General features: G+C 36.5%; 1 protein-coding gene across 3 annotated transcripts in view; it reads right to left on the minus strand.

The window, feature by feature from the left end:
- WNK3 (WNK lysine deficient protein kinase 3) overlaps nt 1–24,950 on the minus strand; it is a gene marked incomplete at its 5' end in the record, with an annotated part of 124,485 nt that overhangs the window by 74,418 nt on the left and 25,117 nt on the right. For 2 of the 3 annotated variants that reach the window (XM_080795166.1, XM_080795165.1), the window contains 8 exons: nt 9,189–9,338; nt 9,435–9,616; nt 10,613–10,907; nt 15,371–15,590; nt 19,383–19,471; nt 22,435–22,592; nt 23,324–23,544; nt 24,334–24,506. In XM_080795166.1, the coding sequence (XP_080651292.1) occupies nt 9,189–9,338; nt 9,435–9,616; nt 10,613–10,907; nt 15,371–15,590; nt 19,383–19,471; nt 22,435–22,592; nt 23,324–23,544; nt 24,334–24,506 (1,488 nt within the window). The remainder of the gene's footprint in view (nt 1–9,188; nt 9,339–9,434; nt 9,617–10,612; nt 10,908–15,370; nt 15,591–19,382; nt 19,472–22,434; nt 22,593–23,323; nt 23,545–24,333; nt 24,507–24,950) is intronic. The other variant, XM_080795167.1, reaches the window with a different exon arrangement.

Consider the following 24,950-nt stretch of genomic DNA (forward strand, 5'->3'; position numbering starts at 1 on the left):
ATCCCAAGAAATCTTGAAAACGCAAAACAAAGGAGAAAGACTTGTACTACGTAACTTCAAGATACATTATAAATTCAATGGGAAAAGGAAATCTTTTCAACAAATGAAGCTTAAACAATGGATATTCATATGGGGGTAAAAAAAGAACTTTGACCTCCTACTTCACACCACTCATAAAATTAATTTAAGATAGACCATAGACCTGAACATAAAACCTAAAACCATAAAAGAGGAGAGTATTTTTTTAACTTGGTGTAAGCAAAGGTTTCTGAGGCCACAGAAACAATAACCACAACTGAAAATTTTGGTGAATTAGACTTCATCAAGATTAAAGACTTTGTCTCACCAAATGAAGTCAGTATAAAAATAAATGGGCAATCCACAGATTGGAGGAAATATTGAACAAGTATTTGCTAAAGGACTAGTATTACCCAGCATATATCATAACTCCTAACAAGTCAAAAATGAGAAGGCAAACTACAACAGGCAAAATAAAATGGGCAAATGCCTTAAACAGACACTTCACAAAGAAAAATACACAAAGACCAATAAATACATGAAAAGGTGCTCAACAACACAGTCATCAGGGAAATTCATATAAAAACACACCCACCAGAATAGCTAAAATTAGTGTTGTTGAGGGTGTGGCACTCTCATATATTGCTGGTGTTAGGGTAAATGAGTGCAACCAATTTGGAAAACTGGCAATTTCTTAAAAAGTAAACAAATACCTATCCCAAGGCCAAACAATTCTACTACTAGGTATAATCCAGGAGAAATAAAAAAGTATGTTAACAAAAAGACTTATACAAGAATATTCATAGCAGTTTCATTCCTAATAAACCAAAACTAGAAACCACTCAGGTATTCATGAATAGTAAAATGGATAAACAAATTTGGAATATTCATACAATAGTGTTCTGCAGTAAAAAAAAAATTACTGATACACACAACACAGACCAATCTCAAAAACATACTGAGTGAAAGAAGTCTTATACAAGAGTACACATTGTATGATTCCAATTATGTGAAGGTCTAGAACAGGATAAACTAATTAAGGTAAAAAAAACTCAACAGTGTTTGACTCTGGTGGAATGTGGGAGCTACTGCCTGCGGAAGAGCACAGGGAACTTTCTGTAGTAATGGCAGTATTCATTATTGAGTAGGTAAGCTACAGCCTGCAGGCCAAAGCTGGTGCACCACCTATTTTTGTGAATAAAGTTGTACTGGAACACAGCCATGTCCATTTTCCATATTGCCTATGGCCATTTTCATGTAATAGCAAAATTAAGTGGCTGCAACGGAAACCATATAGCCCCAAAGCCTAAAATAATTACTACCTAGACCTCCACAGAAAATGTTTGTCAACATCTGGTCTATATTTTGATACTGGTTTGCTTATACTTGTAAGCAAACTGTCAATTCTCACTAACTATAATCTATGCATTTTACTGCATATAAATTTAAACTAAAAAAATAAATACTGAGTTCTGGTCAATGATATGAATGCTGAAGTATTTATGAAACATACTGATGTCAACAACTTTAATTTTGAGATGCGCCAGAAAAATGAGATGGATTGATAAATGAATAAAGGGATGATTTGTGACTGAGCAAATACAGCAAAAGTTAACTACAGATTCTAGTTGGTAGGTATATGGGTATTTATAATTTTTCAACTTTTCTGTATCTCTGACATTTTTCTTAATAAATTTTTGGGGAAAATTTTTTAATTAGGTAAGGAAAGTATATATAGCACATGTCCATAGAAATGAATATTCCAACCCAAAATACTTTATGAAGAAATTTATTCTAAAGAAATAAATCCCAGAATAGCATGCTTTGTCTGAAAAAACTTCAACTGCAAAGATCTTTATTAATCCTTGATCATCCCTGTTAGAAGTCAACTTGCACACACTGGAATTCATTATAATTTACGCCCTTGATGAAAAGAGAATTTTACAAAACACACAGTACTTGAGAAAATAGCTTTTGGAAGTAACATGCCAGCACTAGAATTCTACAGTACAGCACACCTTTTATCTAAGGACTCAAAACATTTTATTAGCCAAACTCAATCAATTCAGAGTCTTTAGAGTTATCTACAGCAGAATAAAAGAGAGGGGAAAAAAGAATAAGCTGGGTTGTCAATTCCTTCCTCTAATTAATTCAATAAATCTGAGTTAACTAAATCTCAATGAAGTCATCATGCCCTTTTTCTCCAATTCTGGCAGGGAAGATGCTATCTTACACAGAGGCTGGATAGTGTAATCATTGAGGGCACAGCCTCTGCAGCCAGGTAGTCTGGGTTCAAATCCTGACCCTTCTGTAACCTGTCTGAACCTCAGTTTCCTCTCCCGTAAAAGAGGGGTAATGGTAGCTACAATTCATACAGTTAAGAGGATAGTACATGTAAAACCATCAAGACAGTATTTGGCACCTAGGAATCACTTAATAGTGTTTGTTATTAGCACCTCATAAGGGCAAATGCTTTATTATTAATGTAGAATAAGACAATCACAGGTTCCTAACATTTTACAACCAACAACTACACTGGCCTCCTTGCTGTTCTTCAAACATACCAGACACTCTCCTTCTTTGGGGCCTTTGCACTGGTTATTCCTTCTGTCCAACATGTGTACTGTGGGCTGCTTCACCTTCTTCAAATATTTGCTTGAATGTCACCTTTTCAGTGAGGCCTACCCTGATCACCACCTTATTTAAAATTATAATCCACTTTTCTCCTTACCCTGTTCCCCCAACTTCCTGTGACCATACTATAAATTTACTTTCTATTAAGGTTATTGACAGTCTCCCCCCATTAAGAAACAAAAGTCAATGACAGAAGGGACTTCTGTGTTTTATTCACTGATATATCCCAAGTAGGTGCTCAAATATTTTTTTGTTATCAAAGCCATCATCTGGCTTAACCCCTCCAACTTTACAGATGAGGAAACTCCAAAGAGATTTGAGTCAAGGCCACACACTGAGTAAGGAGAAGACCCAAGAACAGGGACTATGAGTCCCTGTCCGATATCATTTCTACCTAGTTCATGTCCTTGACCCTTGAACGTTACAGAAAAATCAAAATCATTGTATTTTTCCCCCAGGAGGATTTACCTTCAGAATTTCTTGGGTTTGCAAATGATGTTGTGTCTGTGACACAGAAATGCTCTGAAAGACAGTGGAAGCCTGTACCGGAATATTACTTGTTAACAGATGAACAGAAGATGACGGCTGATTTGAGAGTTATTCTAGAGCTTTGACAAAGGGTCTGCTGTTGTCATTGTTTCTGCTGACCCCAAAACAAGTGTTGAGTCAGAAGATGGCTGCCACTGTGGCTGGACAGACTGCTGCTGAATGCACGTTGGCTGGTCCTGACCTAGGGTTTTCTTCAGAGGAAAAGTCTGACTGCTATCTAATGCCTGAAGCACTTGAGGCTGCTCTAAAGGCTGTATTACATATTGTTGTCCCATTGTCACTGGTTACAATGGTTCTTGCAAAGGAGGTATAATCTGTACCATGTTTATAATGGCCTTTGACATACCTGGTGCCTGGTAACCGCTGCTGGAAAGCAGCATGGTGGCTACCCAAAGACTGCTATTGATTTATGGGACCTTCCTGAATAGACAACTGATGGCTTTTCTGTACTTGCCTATAAGATGAATGAGTCATCTGCTGATGCTGAATGAAAGCTGAATGAGAAACCTGGCTTGGTGTTAGATGTGATTGCAAAAACTGTGTAGAAAAATGTGGGGGCTGGATCTGGGTCTGTGAGGAAGCCTACTGAACGAAGGACATCTGCGCAGGGTGTTGAAGCTGTCCTTCCGTGCCCTCTGAGATGTAATGCTAATTGACTGGCCTTCTAGTTGCTGGTGTTTAAAATGGACATCTGCTTGTGATGGAGCTTCTGAGTGCTGGACATTAAACAAAGGCTCCATAGAATGTGTCTGTGTATCTAAGGGTGATGTTAAAAATGGCTTTTGCTCCAACTTTGAAGAATTACTACCTTAGGGTTGTGTTAAATAGGTTTGTTGGTCAGAAGTCTGTGCTACGTAAGGGGGTACTGGGTATAACTTCTGATCTGCAGAGTTTCTAATACGTATGTGCTTGCTATCAGGAGGGTTTACTGCATATACTTACTGGGTTATAAAGGTTGCCTGTTGAGTTGTCTGGATGGTGTAAACAGTTTGTGCTAAATAATGGGCATGTTCAATAGGCAGTAGCTGGTAAGCAAACTGTTCTATAAATTGCAGAGTAAGCTCCTTGGATCTTATATGCTGTCTGGTCTAGAAAAGGTAATGAAACCTGAGTTTGTACTGGAAAAGCAGGCTGCCCTTGGCCTGGGGCCAAATAAGAGGTCTGTACCCACAGGTGGGACTGGATAAGAAGTCAGCATAGAATGGGTTGACTATGATCCTGGTGGTTGCACAGTGTAAGACGATACTCTGGGGCTGGCAGTGAATAAACAGGCTGTGCTAGAGTCTGGATTGGGTACGTCAGCTGTGATAGGTAAGAAGCTTGTTTCTGGCGACAATGGCAGCTGCCCAGGAGCCTTCAGTGAGAAGGTTGGCAGTTCTGCGGGTAGTACTGGATAAGCATGTTGAACAGAATAAAATGGCTATTCCAGAGACTGAAACACACTTTCAATGCCACCCTTCAGCTGCTGCTCACTTGCATGAGCTTCAGACACTCGCAGAATATAATCCTGGTGAAAATTTTTTTGTAGTGATGCCATAATCTCACGTTGTAACATTAATGGCTGCTGCTGCATAGAGGCTTGGAAACAAGGTTTCTTCAAATGCACAGTCTGGCTTTGTGGTGCTAAAGAACCTAGAGCCACAGATTCCTGATGTACTACTGGATATGGGTGGGGTACTGAATGTATCTTTTGTGAAGGATGATTGGCCCCGGAATGGCCCCTCAGTGGAATCAGAAGGGACCTGAGCTGTACCAGCAACATTCTATGCACTACTCATATACTGGGCAGAATGACTTGACAAAGCTTGAAGACAATTAACCAGTAAGAAACTAAAAGTCTGATTAGCATCTGATGATTTGGTTAATGCCTGTTTTCCATTTCTAGGCCCAGGCTCAAGTTGAAGACCAACAGTTACATGCTTGGAGGTCATTTGTGAAATTGGCAATGTCTGAGGAGAAACTGTAGAAATACTGGTTGTGGAACTCTAATAACTGACAAGTGTAAAGTCATAGATTAGGCTGAAGTTTGTTCATCTGCTCCAAAGGTCAGCTGAAGCTCCTGGCTCTGGTGCAAGGAAAATTCAAATTATAAATGCATATACCATGCCCATTTTAATGGGCCTGTCCCAGACAGAATGACAGATAAAATAATGCTATGTTCTAAAAATTTCAGCAAGTTATCAAAAAGGTGCTGGGTATAGTTTTAGTACTACAGAAATCCTTAATACCATGAGTAAATGCTAGTTGAATACATTAAGGGATTGAGAGCAGTCCCAGTAATACACTGCTCATGGCTTCTCATTTACTGCACTTGCCACATAACTCATTCAAACCCTGGCAGAGATTCAGAGTAACTGAATCTAACATTATCACACACCAGACACTCGAAGTTCCAAGAAAAAGCTCAAAAGGATTTCAATATCATAGCTAAAATGAACACAGAAGCTCTCTAAAGAGGAGAGCAGAGAGTCGGCTGAATAAATAGAGGTTGGCTGCAATAATTCCTAGAACTTGAACTACCACATTCATAAAAAGACACCAATGGTAAAAGCACTTTCTTATATGGCTCCTATATGTGGTGAAAAAGTCTAAAAAATAGCATGTATGTAATATACAGATGTCTATGTAAACAAAAGTACATATTTTGTATACATAGGGAAAAAAAGACAAACCTAGAGGCTCTACCCACAAATGTAAACAAAAGTTGTCTCTAGCTGGAGAAGTAACAGGTGATTTTCACGGTCTACTTTATAATTTCATAGGCTTTATTTTTAGATAGGTAAATAACACTTAGAATAATTTTTAAAACTTTAAAAAGATTGGAAACACATTTTAAAATACACGGTCTACTTTATAATTTCATAGGCTTTATTTTTAGATAGGTAAATAACACTTAGAATAATTTTTAAAACTTTAAAAAGATTGGAAACACATTTTAAAATACACATATCTGCATACTTATACGGTTGAACCTAAGTTAAATTAAGTTAAATTAAGCATCCATTCAATACACTTTCTATTAAAATCTTAGACAAATAAAACCATCGTACATATTCAATTATGAATATGTACGATGTTACCTACATACAATAGCCAAATATCAGGCTACTGTCAACTCCATCAGGTTAAATTACCCCAGCAGATTTTAAATATATCTGACATTTGTCAAGTTATGTGTATGCCTCCCCCTGTAAGACTATGAACCCCTTGAAGGTAAGAACCATATTTTATTTTATCTTATATCCACAGAAATGGCAATCATTAAAAATTGTTGATAAGCTGTCACTTACTATATACCGATCTCTTAAAAGAAACAGACGTGCCAGCTGCTAACTGAATCATATACAGAGAATGTTCACACCATCTCATTCCCAAAGAAATAAGGCACATGCAGGGGAGGGTGAGGCTGAGAAAAGAAAATGCAGTGATGGCAAAGAAAAGCTGAACCATGCGTCCAGACCTCATAACCTTGGGAACCACAATACAGTCTTAGTATATGAACGCTCATAACTGTTTACTCCTTGTCAGAAATGAATAATGCTGACTTTGAGAGTCAAAAAGACAGAAACATTTATTTCTCCTATAGAGATAAACATGAATCAAAAAGAGCCAAGATCCAATAAAGAGTCAGTATCCAAGATATATAATTTATATAATCTAACACCAAAACTCACAAATAATCTTATTAAAAAATGCACAGAAGACATGAACAGACATTTCTGCAAGGAAGACATACAGATGGCCAACAGACACATGAAAAGATGCTCAACATCACTGATCATCAGGAAATACAAATCAAAACTACAATGAGGGGGCACCCGGGTGGCTCAGAGGGTTAAGCCTCTGCCTTCCGCTGAGGTCATGATTTCAGGGTCCCGGGATCAAGCCCCGCATCGGGCTCTCTGCTCAGCGGGGAGCCTGCTTCTCCCTCTCTCTGCCTACTTGTGATTTCTGTCAAATAAATAAACAAAATCTTTAAAAAAAAAAAAACTACAATGAGATATCACCTAACACCTGTCAGAATGGCTAAAACCAAAATCACAAGAAACAAGTATTGGCGAGGACATGGAGAAAAAGGAATCCACTGGTGGGGATGCTAACTGGTGCAGCCACTTCCATTACTGGGTACTTCCCCCAAAGAATACAAAACACTAATTCAAAAAAATATATGCACCCTGATGTATATAGCAACACTAATTACAACAGCCAAATTATGGAAGTAACCAAAGTGTCCACTGATAGATGAATGGATAAAATGTGGGGTGTGTGTGTGTGTGTGTGTGTGTGTATATATATACATATATACGTGTGTGTGTGTGTGTATATATATATATATATAAAATGTGTGTGTACACATATATAATGGAATATTATTCAGCCATAAAAAAGAATGAAATCTTGCCATTTGCAACAACATGGAGGGATCTAGAGCATATAATACTAAGTAAAATAAGTCAGTCAGAGAAAGACATATACCATATGATTTCACTCAGATATGGAATTTGAGAAACAAAACAAAGAAAAAAAGAGACAAGACAAAAAAACAGACTCTAAACTATAGAGAACAAACTGATGATTACCAGAAGGGGGGTGGGGGTGTAGGTGAAATAGCTGATTGGGATTAAGAGTACAATTAACATGATGAGCACTGAATAACGCATAGAATTGCTGAATCACTACACTTTCACGATACCTGAAACTAATACAACACTCTATGTTAACTAAACTGGAATTTAAATTTCTCAAAAAGCCAAAAATTTTTTTAAAAAGCCAAAATGTTTTTAGTAATTTTTTATTATGTTCAGTTAGCCACTGTATAGTACATCATTAGTTTTTGATCTAGTGTTCAATGATTCATTTATTGCATATAACACCCAGTGCTCATCACAACATGTGCCCTCCTCAATACCCATTACCCAGCTACCCCCTCCCCCGATCCCCCTCCTCTCCAGCAACTCTGTTCGTTTCCCAGAGTCCATAGTCTGTCATGGTTTGTCTCCCTCTCTGATTTCTTCCCCTTCAGTTTTCCCTCCCTTTCCCTATGGTCCTCCATGCTATTTCTTATGTTCCACATATAAGTGAAACCAAATGATAATTCTCTTTTTCTGCTTGACTTATTCCACTTAGCATAAGTTGGGTATTCATCTGATGGCTAAGTAATATTCCATTGTATATATGGACTACATCTTCTTTATCCATTCATCTGTTGAAGGGCACCTTGGCTCCTTCCAAAATTTGGCTATTGCAGACACTGCTGCTATAAACATTGGGGTGCAGGTGCCCCTTCTTTTCACTACATCTGTACCTTTGGGGTAAATACCTAGTGCAATTGCTGGGTTGTAGGGTAGCTCTATTTTTAATATCTTGAGGAACCTCCATAAATTTAGATGAAAGTGCTAAAAATTATAAGTCTATAAAATATTATTTCTAATTAACTACGGAAGCAATCCCTCCAGGGGCGCCTGGGTGGCTCCGTCAGTTAAGCGTCTACCTTCAGCTCAGGTCATGATCTCAGGGTCCTGGGATTGAGCTCTGCATTGGGATCCCTGCTCACTGGGAAGTCTGCTTCTCCCTCTCCCTCTGCCCTGCCCACCACCCCTCACTCGTGTGCACACATTCTCTCTCTCTCTCTCTAATAAATAAAATCTGGGGGAAAAAAGGAAAGAAATCCCTCCACATGCACATCAGGCTAGAAAAGTCTAATACAAAGAACAAACCATCATCACCAAAAGCAAGAGATCTGAGTCCTAAATAAATTTGTTTATCTATCAGTGGAGTTCTCACTTTCTTTTCCAGTTATATAAGCAGTGTCTCAAGATTCTAGTTTCACAGTGTTAGGCACATCCTCAAGAATATCTTAAGTGAAGGAAAGCATAAACAACTTTTGGCTTTCAGTGAGTTTTATATAAACTATAATGAATTTACAAAAGAGAGGCTTTGTCAGAAAAATGTTTAACCCAATACAGAGCTTCTAAAATATATCTTACCTTTATCTGTGAGACTTTCTGGACAGTTAATGGGGAAACCTGGGGTTGTGAGACAACTGGAGGTCCAAGGACATGTACAGGCAAAACAGTGGACTGACCTTGAACCAAAGGCAAAATGTGGGGCTGAGTCAGCTTTGGCTGCTGTTGCAACTGTTAAATAAGAAAAAAAAATACATTAAAGATAAACTCTCCCATTTATAGTAAATATACAGATTATATATTTAAAAATATATGAGTTCACCTCACCCCTGAAATCTGCTGGTAATGTCCTACTAGCTGCTGGGATGGAAAAATCATCCCTGGAACATTAATTTCAGCCTGTGGGATGTTGGAAACCATCATCTGGTCTGACGAATAGGCTACACTGGGCTGACTTGAAGTATCTGAGTGTACAGCAGATCCAACTCCTGCCTCAGACAAATTGTCACCTATGACAAAGAAAATAAGCAACAGATAGAAGGAAAAACCTGAAACACAAGGTCCAAATGGCATAGAAAATAAGTGTTTTCTCTGTTTTTTTTTTACTCTGACAATCTGAGACAACTTGAAATAAAATATTTAAAATACACAGTTAACCAAAAACCATTATGTAAACTCTCCATGCTGAGTTCTACTGTCGTAGAACTAAAATTTTCTTAGTAAAGCAAACCTAAAAACAAAGAATCACATAAAAATCAATTCCTTTTGCTGGCCATTATCATTTATACTGAAAAATACTCCTAAGGCACAGGAACTGGCAATACCAGTTACTTCCAGAACTGGGTAAATTCAAAAGAGATGACTAAAGTAAAGGAAGGCTAAGTGAAAGGGTTGTGAGAAGCAGTCAAAATATTTAGATCCCTGTGTCCCACCCTCTACTCCACACCTTTGGGTGATTGCTTCTGCCCCACCCAACTAATCTATACTTGCCACTAGGATTTCAGTCAAATCTAAGTGTCATATTCTCATTCTCCTAGAACCTCGCTAGAAAATAATACTATCATTATAGAACAATTAGTTATTATTGTGAAAATACTCTGCCCTTCTGGAGAAGACAATGCATTATAGCAGAAAAATTAGAGGAACTATGATAATTTTATACTTGAGTCTAAAATACAAAGGATCTTAAAATCTAGAAAATTCATTCTTGAACAACACATTCTCCCTTTAGTTCCAAATCTTCTTTATTAAAGGATTTACATCAGACCTTTAAAAAAAGCAAAAAGATTATAATCCTTATTTAATTAGCACCATGGATAGGACACATAACACAAGTTTCTTAATTTCAAAATAAGGAAACTAGCCAGCTTGTCTATTTCAGGGGTTTTGTAAAAGGCCTGATGAAATGATAGATAAGAAAATGCATTGAAAAACACAAAAGTACTATTTTGACATAAGGGAATACAATCACACATTTGTTTGCTTTTATAAATTGTAACTGTTACCTGCAACAAAGGAGCAATGCTGCTGGGGTTTTCTCTGTAGAAGCTGTTGTCGAACATGTTGATCAACTTCAGTTTCTTCACATTCAGCCCCAGTGTGCTGAGCAGGAGCAGGGGGCAAAGTTGTATTCTGGGGCTGAGGGAGTACATTCCCTGCAGACTTGCACTGGGAATCCCTGCGTTCTTCCAAACAGCCAGCTGGCTTCTTCTCCCTCATCTTCTTTATCAGGGTAACCCGGTCTCTAATGGACTTAGCAACAGCTTTGGAATCACTTTCGTGGAAGAATCCTGACTTGACCTACAAACAAAACATAATAAGCAAACTACATCTTTAACATTTACGATTTTAACTTTTTACTAGCAGAGTTATTTTGTGTCCCCAAATTCCAAATGTTATTAAATAACAGTTAACTTGTTTATATGTTCTTTTTTTTTCAATTCAATATAATTGACAGTTTCAGGTGTATATCATGGTGATTCAATATTTTGGATGTACATCTATGTTCTTTCTTAATCAGACACACATAAATTCAGCATAAGAAAAACAATACCATTACCAAGCATTATTAAAATAATTCTGACTTTAAATGAAAAGAAATAACTTGATGTTTCAGTACATTCAGTCTTATTACAGACCATTTGTGATTGTCATTAGGTTTGTGAAAGATTAAAAAGGTTTCCTTATTCAACAACGTTAAGTGCCTACAATGTGCCCAGTACTGGACTCCAGAGACATATAAGTTACTACATCAGTCCTTTGTCCTGTATGAGCACACAATCTGATGGTAAGACGGTACAAATTTAACTTAAAATAAGGTAGAAATGAGCTGCTGCAAAAGCCCTAAAGGAAAAAGTAGAGAAAGTGTCACAGAGAAAGGTTAACTCTGATTTTAATTAAAACAAAAAAAGGTACTTGCTGGCTGTTAAGGGAGGTGTGGACGAAGTTTAGAGATCCACACTCTAGGCAAAGGGACATATGCTCACAGCAAAGTACTACATCTTACCAGGCGTTAGAAGAGTGAGAGAAGAGAAGTTAAGGGCTTGCTGTCTGAGAAGAGCAGGGCTGAGTAGCAGAGAAGATGACTTGAGGAGGTGTCATGGCATATCATTCTCAGTCCTACAATCTGTTTTTTAAAGCATGTCTTGGGGGTCTGCAGACTCAGGGAAATTTCGTGGTAGTTGAAAGATGATTAAAATGTTAGATGGAATCCATATATTTAATTTCACTCCCTCCCGAAGCTCAAAAAAAAAAAAAAACCCATACTAAATGGATTTTTAAGTTGTAAACCCACAGGGACAGGGAGAATAAGAGAAAGACAATAGCAGCAACATTTTGGACATTCCAGAATGTGGAAAACAGATTAAGTAATAAATGACCTAGCAGTCCTGAAAAAGGTGAAATAGGGAAAGCTGAGAATTATTATGACTTATACTGAAAAATGCTCATAAGGCACAGGAACTGGCAATACCAGTTACTTCCAGAACTGGATAAAGTCAAAAGAGATGACTAAAATAAGGAAGACTAAGTGAAAGGGTTGTGAAAAACAGTTAAATATTTAGATCCCTATGCCCCACCCTCCATTCCATACCTTTGGGTGATTGCTTCTCCCCTACCCAAGAAGCCTTGAGTTTTGTTCTCTGGAGAGGGTAAAAGAGAGGCTCTCTGGATTATGGAACACCAGGCACAACTGAGGGTAAGGCTACTACATAGAAAACAAGATTAAATGACCATATGCATGCTGAATGACATATGCAGAAACCCTTAGCCCTTTTCCTCACTTGGCTACCAAAGTACCAGTAACCAGACCCTAACCCTTCAGGACGGACATTGAAAGATGATTCTCTGGGGAATCTGACCAATCTAAGAAGACAGACCTACAAGTATTTTTTATAAAGATTTTACTTATTTATCTGAGTGAGAGTGAAAGCAAGAGATCACAGAGGGAGAGGGAGAAGCAGACTGGCTGCTGAGTGGACAGCCCAATGTGGGGTTTGATCCCATGACCCTGGGATCATAACCCGAGCCAAAGGCTTAACCGATTGAGCCACCCAGGCACCCCACACCTATAAATACTGATGTCAAAGATTCCTTAATTAAAGGCCCATCCAGATACCCTACCTTATGGGTCAAAGTTAACAAGTCTGACACAAGCAATCACATCACCCAATAGGCTGCAAGACCCCGTGGTCAGCAAAATTATGGCCCCTCAAAGGTGTCCCATCCTAATCCTCAAACTTGTGAATATAATGAGATATCACTCCCATTATTTTGCTGTGAAGAGTTGACCTTAAAATAGGGAGATTATCTGGGTGAGTCTTTTACCAGGTGGTAACTCTAGAAGGATTCAACATGATATTGCTGAATTTGAAGATGGAGTGGGGTACATGACAGGACTGAAAACCAGCCTCTAGGAGCAGAAAGTGACCACCAGCTTATAGCGACCAAGGAAACAGGGGCCTCAGTCTTACAACCATAAGGAACTGAATTCTGCCAACAACTCGAAAGCAGTCCCCAACCCCCACACTCTCCTCACACTCCCCACCAAAAGCCTCCAGAGAAAAGCCCAGGCCACTGACACCTTGATTTCAGCCTGTGAGATCCTAAGTAGAGAATCCAGTGAAGTCCACTAGGACTTTTGACCTCTAGAACTGAGAAAATAAATGGGTGTTGCTTTAAGCCACTAAATTTGTGGTAATTTATTACACTGCAACAGAAAACAAATATAGTCTCCTATAATCTATTAATCATGAGCAACTAGCCAAGAATAATGAGAAATATCAGAAAAGCCTCTAACAAGAACACAAAACACAAAACCAACAAAAGTAAAACAGCAGTTTGGAGAAAAGAGACTATATGGGAAGAAAAAAATGTCAAAAACATTCTCTTTACTTATGTTACAGAGAGGTGTGATAATATTGCCTCCACAAAACAAAGAACAAGATGTTTACTCTAAAGAAGGAACAGATCAAAAAATAAAAAGGAATTCTTAACACTAAAAACATGATAGCAGAAATGAAAAATTCAGTGGAAGGGTTAGAAGGTAAAGTTAATAATGTCTGCCAGAAAGAAGAATAAAAAGACAAAAAGATGGAAAACAGAAAGGTTAAGAACACTAGAGAATTAGTCCAAGAGGTTCAACATCCAAATGATAACAGTTCCAGAATGAAAACAATGGGGAAGAAATCATCAATAAAATACTTCAAGAAATTCCCCAGAAACTAAAGGATAGGAGTTGACAGACTGGAAGGGTCCACTGAGAATCCAACACAGTAGACGAAAATAAACCCAAATCAAGACACATCACTGTGAAATTTTAGAATACTAAAGAAGAAACAGAAACTACTACAAGCTTCCAGAGAGCAAATCACGTGCAAAAGATTCAGAAAATAGAACTTTTTACTTCTCAATATCAATACTGAAAGCTAGAAAAGCATGGAACAATGAGTCTAAATTTTTTTTAAACTGCAACCTAAAACGTCTTAGCCAGCCAAGGAATCAATTAAATATGAATATAGAATAAAAATATTTTCATGCATGCAAGTCTTAAAGAATTTACCTCTTATACCCTTTCTTTAAGAAGCAGGCAGAGGAAGTGTGTCACTAAAACAAGAGGGTAAGCCAAGGAAAAGAAAGACATGGGATTTAAGAAACATGAAACCCTATAGAAGAGAGGAAGAGAAGTCTAGAAAGATAGTAAAGAGAAATATCAGGATAATAGCTGTGCACCGATGTCCAAGGCAATCATTCCAGATTAGAACACTATGACTATAAAAATAGACAGGTTAAAGGCTATCATCTCCAAGATCCCCAATGTCAATGTTCCATCCTTTTTTTTAACCTGAGGACAGAATGCCCAGGCTAACCTGGCTTAGACGCTCTGTACTTGGCTAATTCAACTATGTGCTGCAAAAGCGCCTACACACCTTCCCTCCAAGCACTGTAGCAGCCTGGGAGAGGTGTGGACACACATTCAACCCCACAGAAGTTATCTGCTGTCATCTGCTCTGTAAGGAGGGGATCATGAGGTGATTAGAAGTAGAGAGGTCAGAGGGGCCCACTCCCCATCAAACCATATTGTTACCAGACAACTAATTTTAAAGGTCCACACAATGGTCCACTGGTGACCTGACTGGTGAGCCATGCATGTATTTCCCTGAACTCACTCATGACCTCACCTGCTGACTTTCCCAGAAGTGACTCTTGTAAACACTTAGCGAAGCTGAAGCCAGACTATGACTGAGAGACTCCATTCAGTTTATGTGCTCCTGAACATCTTCACCTAATAGTAACTTCAATAACCAGCTAGATGTGTAACTGCCACTCAGGTTTTTAAAACAAAACAGCATATTACTTAGATAAACTATAACAAAAAGCAAAGAAATGAGTAACATAAAAGTCAGGGTAGATATTACCTGTGGTGACTAGGGAAGGGAATACAACTGGGAGAGGCATACAGGTGGCTTCTAAGGTACAGGTTGTGTTCTATTTCTTTTTTTTTTTAAGATTTTATTTATTTATTTGACAGAGAGTGTGTTCTATTTCTTAACAAAAGTAGTGTTTTATTATTCTTTATACCGTACATATATACATACTGTACATCTCTGCTACAGAGATGCATTTCACAATAAAAGAATTTAAATAAAGAAAAGGAGAAAATAGGGAGGAAAGAAAGCAATAAGGAGAAAGGAATCAACTAACCCTGATATTATAAAGGGCAATAGTGGTGTGGGTAGTGGAGAATAGCGGTAGGATACACTTACCATTTCATATGCTACTTCCTCAGAGGTATCTGTTTCTAAATTGAAACTGAATTCAATAGCTTCATTGTCTTTGTGCTTGCCTTTCAATTTTTTAGGGTCTTCAACCCAGAGTCTTAAAGCCAGGGATGAATTTGAGCAGTCATCTTCCTCTGCTAATTCCACCCTCAGTCCTGTATCCTCAGCAAAAAATGCGTGGTTTAGTAGGTCCCTGACAGACAACCTAATAAACAAAATACATATCTCATTATCAATTTTTCCAATCATGAACAAGATATAGAACTCTTAATTAGTAAACATCAATTAAATCAAAGTAACGATCTTATTTTAAATTTCCTATTAATTAGACCATTAATCTGCCTTGTTATAAAAAAATGAAATCTTATATCCAACTTATCATTTACCAAGGATGCAAAGAAATCCTAACTAACATGCACTTAAAGTCACCTTAAAGATTGTTTCCAGCAGCATAGCTAGATTCTGAACTTTAACATACCTATAAGTATGCCTAGAGAACTGGAGAAGTGCTACAGTATGTTAGGTAGAGTGACTAGTTTCCCTAAGCCACTGACTTAAGTTACTAAAACTCAAACAACAGGGGCACCTGGGTGGCTCAGTGGGTTAAAGCCTCTGCCTTCAGCTTGGGTCATGATCCCAGGTTCCTGGGATGGAGCCCCGCATCGGGCTCTCTGATCGCCAGGGAGCCTGCTTCCCTTTCTCTCTCTGCCTACTTGTGGTCTCTGTCTGTCAAATAAATAATAAAATCTTCTAAAAAATACAAAAATAAAACTCAAACAACAGATTGTCAGCAAAGGAAACTAAAAATTCTTCTGGATATATAACCTCTAAAGGAAATCAGAAATTCAAACTCCTTTACAAATGTTACAAATAGACGTCATTGACTCCATTAATAATAATCTAGTCAGTGAACTTCACTCTTTAGAGAATGCCATGAATGAAATTAATTTAGTTCAGCAAAGTCCCATGGTTTTCTTCAAGTATTTAAGCCTAGTGTTTTAGGCCAAAGTATACATACAATGGATACCCCTCTACCTAATATTAGAGATTAACCATCTCTGAGGAGGGAAAAAAAAAAAAGGATAGGGGTTCAAAAGATTCTTTTACAAGCTGGGGGCAGTTAATGTCCTTTGCTTGGGCCAATTTCTAAAAACATATATATAATATCTAATCTATCTATATTACAGGCCAGAGAGAGCTAAAACTCATGTATTTCATAACGTCTATATAGAAAATCTCTCTTAGACTATTTAAAGCAGATAAAGTATATTGAGAAGCATGGTATCCTGTAAGTTGAAGATTTTCAACCCTCCTGATCATGTTTTTAGTGATCAAGGGACAGATAATTAAGAGACTGTTATAAAAAGAATAAGCTTCCTCAGACTAGTTTTAAGGCTAAGGTGAGACGTGTTTAAGAAGACACAACCAAGAGGCACCTGAGTGTTAGTCAGTTAAGTGTCTGCCTTTGGCTCAAGTCATGGTCTCGGGGTCCTGAGATCCAGCCCTGTGTCTGGTGCTCTGCTCAGCGGGGAGCCTGTTTCTCCCTCTTCCTCTAACCCTCCCCTCTCCTCTCACACACTCTTTCTCTCTCTCAAATAAATAGGTAAAATCTGAAGAACAACAAGTTTACAACCAAGTCAAGCCCTCTACCTTTCAATGAAAATGTAGCCTATGTATTTTTACTACAGAATAACTACAATAATAGCAGAAGATATCATTAAATACTTACTACTCTGTTAGTTATTTTACATGCAATATCTTTTTCATCATCAAAATAAATACCTGCTTTGAGGACCAGAGGTAACTCACTCAAGATCATACTGGCTAAGTGTGAGTCCACATTTGAGTCTCAGTCTGATGTAGACGCCTGTGTTCTTTCTAATACATTAATATATCATGAATCCTTTTGAATATTCCAATGTTCTTTGGTAATAGATCACAATTAAAATGCTGCAAAAGCAATAATCAGAATCCAAACGAAAATGGCTACTTCCACATAGTACAACTGACCCTCAAACACTGTTTGGAGGGGGGACTGGGGTGCCAATCTCAGCTGAAAATCTGTGTATAACTCCTAACTTCCCAAAAACTCAACTACTAATAGTCTATTGTTGACCAGAAGCTTTGCCAATAACATATACAGTTGATTAACACATATTTTGTATGTGTTATATACCATATTACATTGTATATCATATACTGTATTTTTACAATAAAGTAAGCTAGAGTAAAAAATATTAAGAAAACCATAAGGATGAGAAAATACATTTACAGTATTGTACAATATGTTATTCAAGAGACAACTGCATTTTTAGATTCACTTAAAAAAAAGCATGACTAAACTCGTACAACTCAAAAACAGTAACAACAACAACAAAAAAATAAACAACCTAATTTTAAAAAGGGCAAAGGACTTGACCAGACATTTCTCCAAAGAAGATATAACCACATGAAAAGATACTCAACATCATTAGACATTAGGGAAATGCAAATCAAAACCACAATGAGATACCACTTTATAGCCATCAGGATGGCTATTATCAAAAAAATGGAAAATAACAAGTGTTGGTGATGATGTTGACAAATTGGAACCTTCATATGTTGCTGGAAGGAATACAAAATGGTGCAGCCACTGTGGAAAAAAATTGGCGGTTCTTTAAGGAATTAAACATAGTATTACCATATGATCCAGTAATTCCATTCCTAGGTATATAATGAAAAGAATTGAAAGCAGGGATTCAAGCAAATACTTATTCACCAATGTTCATGCAGCATTATTCACCATATAGCCAAAAGGTAAAAATAACCCAAGTATCCAAATGGATGGATACACAAAATGTGCTGTGTGTGTATACGTGTTTCTTCCTTAAAAAGGAAGGAAATTATGATACAACATGGAAATCAACCTTGAAAACCCTATGCTAAGTGAGATAAACCAGACACAAAAGGACAAATATTATACTCATTCCACTTACATGAGGTACTCAGAGGAAGCAAATTCATAGAGACAGAAAGTAGAATAAACGTTACCAGGGGTTGAGGGGAAGAGGGAATGGAGAGAGAATGGGTACAGAGTTTCTGTTGTGGTAATGAAAAGGTTCTGGAAATAGAGGTGATGGTTGTTTAACAATGTGAAAGTACTTAATGCTACTGAATTATACACTAAACATATGATTAAAATGGTCAATCTTAGGTTATGTATATTTTACCATAATTAAAATATATAACTACCTAGATATAGTCTGTTGGTAAAATAATGTTCAGTAATAAAGCTATAATGAAGCAGGCTTTACCTCAGTGGCTTTTATATAGTCTCAGATATACAACACTAAACTTAGAAAACTAATAAAAATGAGGGACAGTCAATAAAATGTGGGTGAAAATAATTTCTGTAAAGGACCTATCACCTTTATTAATCATAATCAATGAGATAAAAAAAATCAAAAGACTAACCTACTGATTTAACTCGGCAACTGTCCAAAGCTCAAATTAACAGGAAATAAAAGCTAAAACTAAAGGGATATATCCATAAGAAAAACACAAATTGTGTTATAAACTTAGAATACTACTTCTTAGACAAAAATAGCCCTATCTGCTTTACCATTATCATGATACGAGGACATTGGTCAAATATGAAACACTTGGGGAGTTGATGGTCAATTTTTTTTAAGTTATCATTTTTTTCTAAGTACTTACCTGAAGGTGACAATGCAGAAGCACTCTACTATCAGTGACTATTAAACTGAAGAGTGAAGGTGATGAAAATTTGTCACAACACAAACAAAACCCAAATTCCAGTTCAAGAAAAATTCAGCACATGATATCGAAGTCCAAAACGGCAAACAACATGCACTGATATACTTCACCCCAGACAGAATGGTTTGTGTTCCATTCAAAAACAATACCCGGTATTATTCAAAGGTCAGAAAATGACCCAGTCCAAGGTAAGAGTTTAATGTATCCATCGGTTATATCATTTCACTACATTTGTACCCACCTTTCTGATTTGTTTTGGCGAATACATCCTTCAATGATTTCTTTCACTTCAGGATCAGTGACTTTATTGAAACTGGCTGGTTTTATGCCCTGAGAAAAGAAAAACAGTTTCTAGTCACAAACTAAGCAACTGATTGAAAAATAGTTTCTAGTCACAAATTAAGCAATTGAAAGCTCAAGTCGATATGACACTTATTAACATAATAATTTTTAACACTAAACCATATTCAAACTTTAAATGAGATAAATATATATATATGGTGTAAGCTTAAACAATTTGTTGAAGATATTGTCACAGTTCTAATAGTCTATAATTAATTTCACAGTGAAAAACTGAACAATCTAAATTTCTAACAAGAGATACAAATTATGTGATAAATATATACACTTATGCAAAAACTAAAAATGTTCTCAGAGTATTTAATAATATGGATAATTCTCTTATTGCAACATTAAGTAGGGAATAAATATTTGATCCCAAAATATACATGCAAGCATAACACCAATTAACAAACTGTAATAAACAAGTCTTCCAGAATGGCGAGAAGCAATAAACAGTCAATATATACGTATATGTGTGTGTGTGTGTGTGTGTGTGTGTATTTCTGAGAACTCTATATTATTTTTATCATTAAGCAATACTAAAATACAGAGAGAAACTCAAAGCTAATTATCAGATTCTAGGAATTCAATAACAAACTAGTAAGGTCCAGACAATTAAAAATGTTTCTGTAGCTGTTAGCTGCCTGAATTACCTATTACCCTTAAATTATGAGTTTTAGATTTAAAACAATAATCATTAGGGGCGCCTGGGTGGCACAGTTGGTTGAGCATCTGACTCCTGGTTTTGGCTCAAGTTATGATCTCAGGCTCCTGGGATCAAGTCCTGAGCGGGGTTCTGCACTCAGCACAGAGTCTGCTTGAGATTCTCTCCCTCCCTCTCTCTGACCCTCCCACTCATGGGCACGCTCTCTCTCTCTCTCTCTCTCAAATAAATAAATAAATCTTTTAAAAAAATCCTTACAGTTATTTAACAAAAAACTCCAAGTTAATCTAGAAGGAGAAGAATATCATAGAATAATTGTCATGGAATGAGGCAATCTAAAGCCTAGTTCTGGGTCTGACATACTACTTCACAGGATGCAGAATCAGAATGCTCAGTATCACACAGTAGATAAATTGGTGAGATTAGGAGTTAAGTGGGATCTCAAATTCTAGGAGCTTTCTTACAGATGGAAATGTGAATTATGATATAATATTTTTGTGACTTTAAAATAAGATAATAAAGTCACCATTCAAAATATGGAGTTACATCATTCTACTTATAGAAAAAGTCCTTTCTGGCCTTTCCATTGATCTCTTACCTATTTCCCAGTCCTGGGTAATTACTGCTCCTAGGTGAAAATAATTGGGGAACTGCAACTTAAAAAATTGAGTACACAGTCTTTTCTATTTGTTGCCATACAACGTACAGACCAAGATTAAAAAGACATTCTAGCCTTACCTCTTTTTCTCAGCTCTTTGTTACAGTCCACACTTAAATCTCCCACACAGTCTAAATGATGGCTTTTCATACTTGGTTTGTTCAAATCAGGATTCAAACAAGGTCCTCATAGTACATGTATGGTGCATTAAAGCTGGCTCATACCAAGCTTACAAGAGGCAACTATTACATTTTCAAGAATTTTGCAAGCTGACTTTTAAACATAGTCATTTATAAAAATTAAATTACATAAGCTTATAATTAAATAAACTATATCAATAACCAAGGTAATAAATACTGAAAATACCAGTCAGTCCTTAATTATTTTACTACATTTTACTATTATTTATGCTCTTGAGGTTGTTTATTCTATCCATATGGTGGAAATATCATATAAGTTCCACTGTGTATACTGTCTCCAAACCTACATTCAGTGAGGTCACACTGGTGACTTAAACTTAAAAAAAAACTTAAACTTAAAAGTCACTGTGGAAATATTTAACACCAAGGAAATCAGCAAATGCTATAAATCAGTGTTTTTTCTCTTTCAGAGAATTGGTTGTTGAACATTTACCTGCTCACCACTACTTTAAGTCTCTTGTATTCTTTAAAAGTTCCTCCCCCTTTTGCTTTCATGAAATTGATTTGCTGGAGAAACTAAGTCATTTGTCCTACAGAATGGCCCACATTCTGGAATACTGGCCTTATTTCTAGTCTCCCTATACAATTATCTCTAGAGTCAGACCGATTTAGGGTCAAAATCCACCATTATTAGTAGTGTGTGAACTTGGACAAGTCATAACCTCTGGTTCTCAGTCTCATCATTCATAAACTGAAGATAGTGCCATCTTGTAAGGATTTAAATATGAAAGTATGCAGTATAAGCATGCATTTGAAAAGGGTACCTATTAATATCAGTTACTTTAAACACTTTGACAGTCTCTTTCTTGGCCTATTCTAGAGCCACCCAACTGGATTATGAAACAGACCTATTCTGAACTATCCTAAGACTTTACTTCTACCTCTCTTAAATCCCTTACTCTATTCCTATCCTCTGATGTTTATACCTGTTTGTGAATTTATCTATACTAAAAATGCAAGCTCTTTGTGGGTAGCAAACACTTCTTATTCATCTTTACATTCCTTGCGATTTGTAATGCAACAAAATACCCCTAACAGGGAATCAAATACTATAGCTGTTGAATAATATTTTGAACGTCCTTTTATAATCAGGCTTTTAGAACCAGAAACCTTCAAAACCATTTAGTCAATCTTCATTATTCAGCTTTGAAAAAATAATATCCACATAATAAATGTAAAAATGATTTACAAACAAGTGGTTATAGATGATATGTCTGTAAATTTACCCAAAGATACTAATACAGAGCATTTTATGTGACCCCAATAAAGTATAGGTATAAAACATAAATCTAAAGCTTGTTACATTAAAATTATTTTAAATTTAGCACTGTTATATAGCACTAAACCAAAATTAGTTTTAAAATAACTTTACCAACTTCAACATGAAATGTGACAATCTAGGAAGTAAAAAGAATAAAGTTATACCTACACTAGTTACTTTACGGTATATTTGAGCTGCATTCTGGCACTCAGAATAAGGGTACTCTGAAGTAGCCATTTCCAGCATACACATTCCAAAAGCATAGACATCTACAGATTCATCGTAGTGCTCTTCATACATCTCTGGGGCCATAAACTCAGGAGTCCCTACAAAATAACACCACATCCACATCTTTATTAAAAAGAAAAATGTATCCACCAATATCACATTCCCTTTGCCATAAGGATTACCAGAGTTAATTTCTGCTCCCTAAACCAAATTTATAAATATTTTCAGAATACTTGCTATACCTATATAAAGTACTCCAGGAATTTCCTTAACTTTCTATATTCATGGAGTACAATTTGTAACACTCAAAATTCGGTAATGATTACTAAAATCTGTTTTTTTTTTCATTTTTTGTTAATTTTTAAAATCAGTTTTTATTTTTATCCTTCCTTTATAAATTTTTCTGAACTAAATTAGTAAATCCTCTTTCTTAAGTCTTCAGAACCTTTTAATGATCTTTAATATATCCCAAAAAAGAAATACACTAGGATGTCTCTGAAATAAGTCAATATGTAATAGATATTTCAAAGCAAATTCACATTCTAGTCCAGGAGTCAGCAAACTTCTCTGTAAAGAAGCAGATAGTAAATATTTCAGAGACAATAGTCTCAGTCACAACTACTCAACTCTGCCACTGTAGTGCAAAAGCACCCACGGACAATACATAAATGAGTGGGTATAGCTGTGTTCTCATAAAATGTTATTTACAAAAATAGGCAATGGGGCCAGATTTGGCTCATGGGCCACAGTTTGCTGATCCCTATTCTAGATATAGACAATTAACAAAATCTCTCTTTATCCAACCAACAAACTATACAAGTTTAATCACCTATGACACTCTTAGCAAATGATGTTCGCATTAAGGTGGCTAGGCCTAGATCACCAATCTTCACAGATCCAGTGGGTCCCGTGATGAAAATATTGTCACACTTCAGATCCCGGTGAATAATGGGAGGAGTCCTAGTGTGCAAGAACTGCAACCCCTTTAAAATTTGCCTGCACCAGCTCCTTAAGACCTTTGGTTTCATGACTTTAAATCGTTTTAAGTACCTACACAAAGAAACAAAAGACCACATGTAAACACACACACCTAGCTTATTATATGAGCACTATTAGGGTAAATCATGTAAGCTGGCTGCTATTGTAAGTACTATGCTTGCCATCACTGAACTGTTTTCTATTCTCTGTTATAGAAAAACAATTTTAAATCTAAGGCTTCATTCTTAGAGAAGATATCCTGCCAAGTTTAGCATTTTTTAGTATTTTTAATTCAAAACAAGAATCATTCTAATCAGAGTATCCTTTTGTGGAAAGGCAGCACATTTTAAAAAGAAAGTTCTCTACTTTCTAATAACTGCTTATATAAGGTCACCAGACGGTTTAACTATGTAAAATTTTACTGCAAAGATGCTAGGAAACAGAAAAAGTATATCTCACATTTAATAGTTATAAATAACTGATTACACCATCAAATGAAAAACTGTAGTCAGAAATAAAAGTAAATAAACTATAATTATACAATCCTGCTCACTAGATATGTGAATGTGGCCATACCCTTGAAATTTCATTATTTTTACAAAATGACATTACTTCTAATTCTAAAATTTTATGTGATCCCACAAATATTCATTTCTCAATACTGTATTTTCTTTTTTTTAATACTGTATTTTCTAATAAACTTCATTAACATCCTAAATTTTTCAACCTGCCCTGAAGCACAGTCACTAGATTCAGATGCTACCTATTCTTTAATCAAGTAGTTATTTTATAAACAACTTTTATGACTCTTGAAAATTATTTCCAAATAAAACTTCATTAGCACTGTCAGAGTCAACTTACGTCTTTAAAGTTCCTGATGTCATAAGTTCAGTCACCAATACAATACATTTCTTTCCTTTTAATATAGATTCCCAGGAATCATAAAATCGAACTATATTGGGATGTTGGAGACCCTTTAACATTTCTGCTTCTTCCTTGAACCTTTGCTGCTCAGCTTTGGTTAATTTCCGATCCTGAAATGGAATAAGAATTTCCAAATTAGGGGCGCCTGGGTGGCTCAGTGGGTTAAAGCCTCTGCCTTCGGCTCAGGTCATGATCCCGGGGTCCTGGGATCGAGCCCCACATCGGGCTCTCTGCTCGCTGGGGAGCCTGCTTCCTCCTCTCTCTCTCTGCCTCCCTCTCTGCCTACTTGTGATCTCTGTCTTTCAAATAAATAAATAAAATCTTTAAAAAAAAAGAATTTCCAAATTAGAGTCTAGAAATTCTCATGCACATGTGTAACATCGCTCAAACGTGCCTTATTCTGTTGTTTTCATTTATGTATGTATTTATCTTCACCAGTCAATTTTTTTTCTCAGGACCTATATAATCACTGATATATTTTATTAGGTGGATACTTTGACTCCTCCCATTCAACAGTGCAGCAGCGGTCATAGTTCATAACTATGTTATAAATC

This window comes from Martes martes (genome assembly GCF_963455335.1).
Source record: "Martes martes genome assembly, chromosome: X".
Taxonomy (NCBI): domain Eukaryota; kingdom Metazoa; phylum Chordata; class Mammalia; order Carnivora; family Mustelidae; genus Martes; species Martes martes.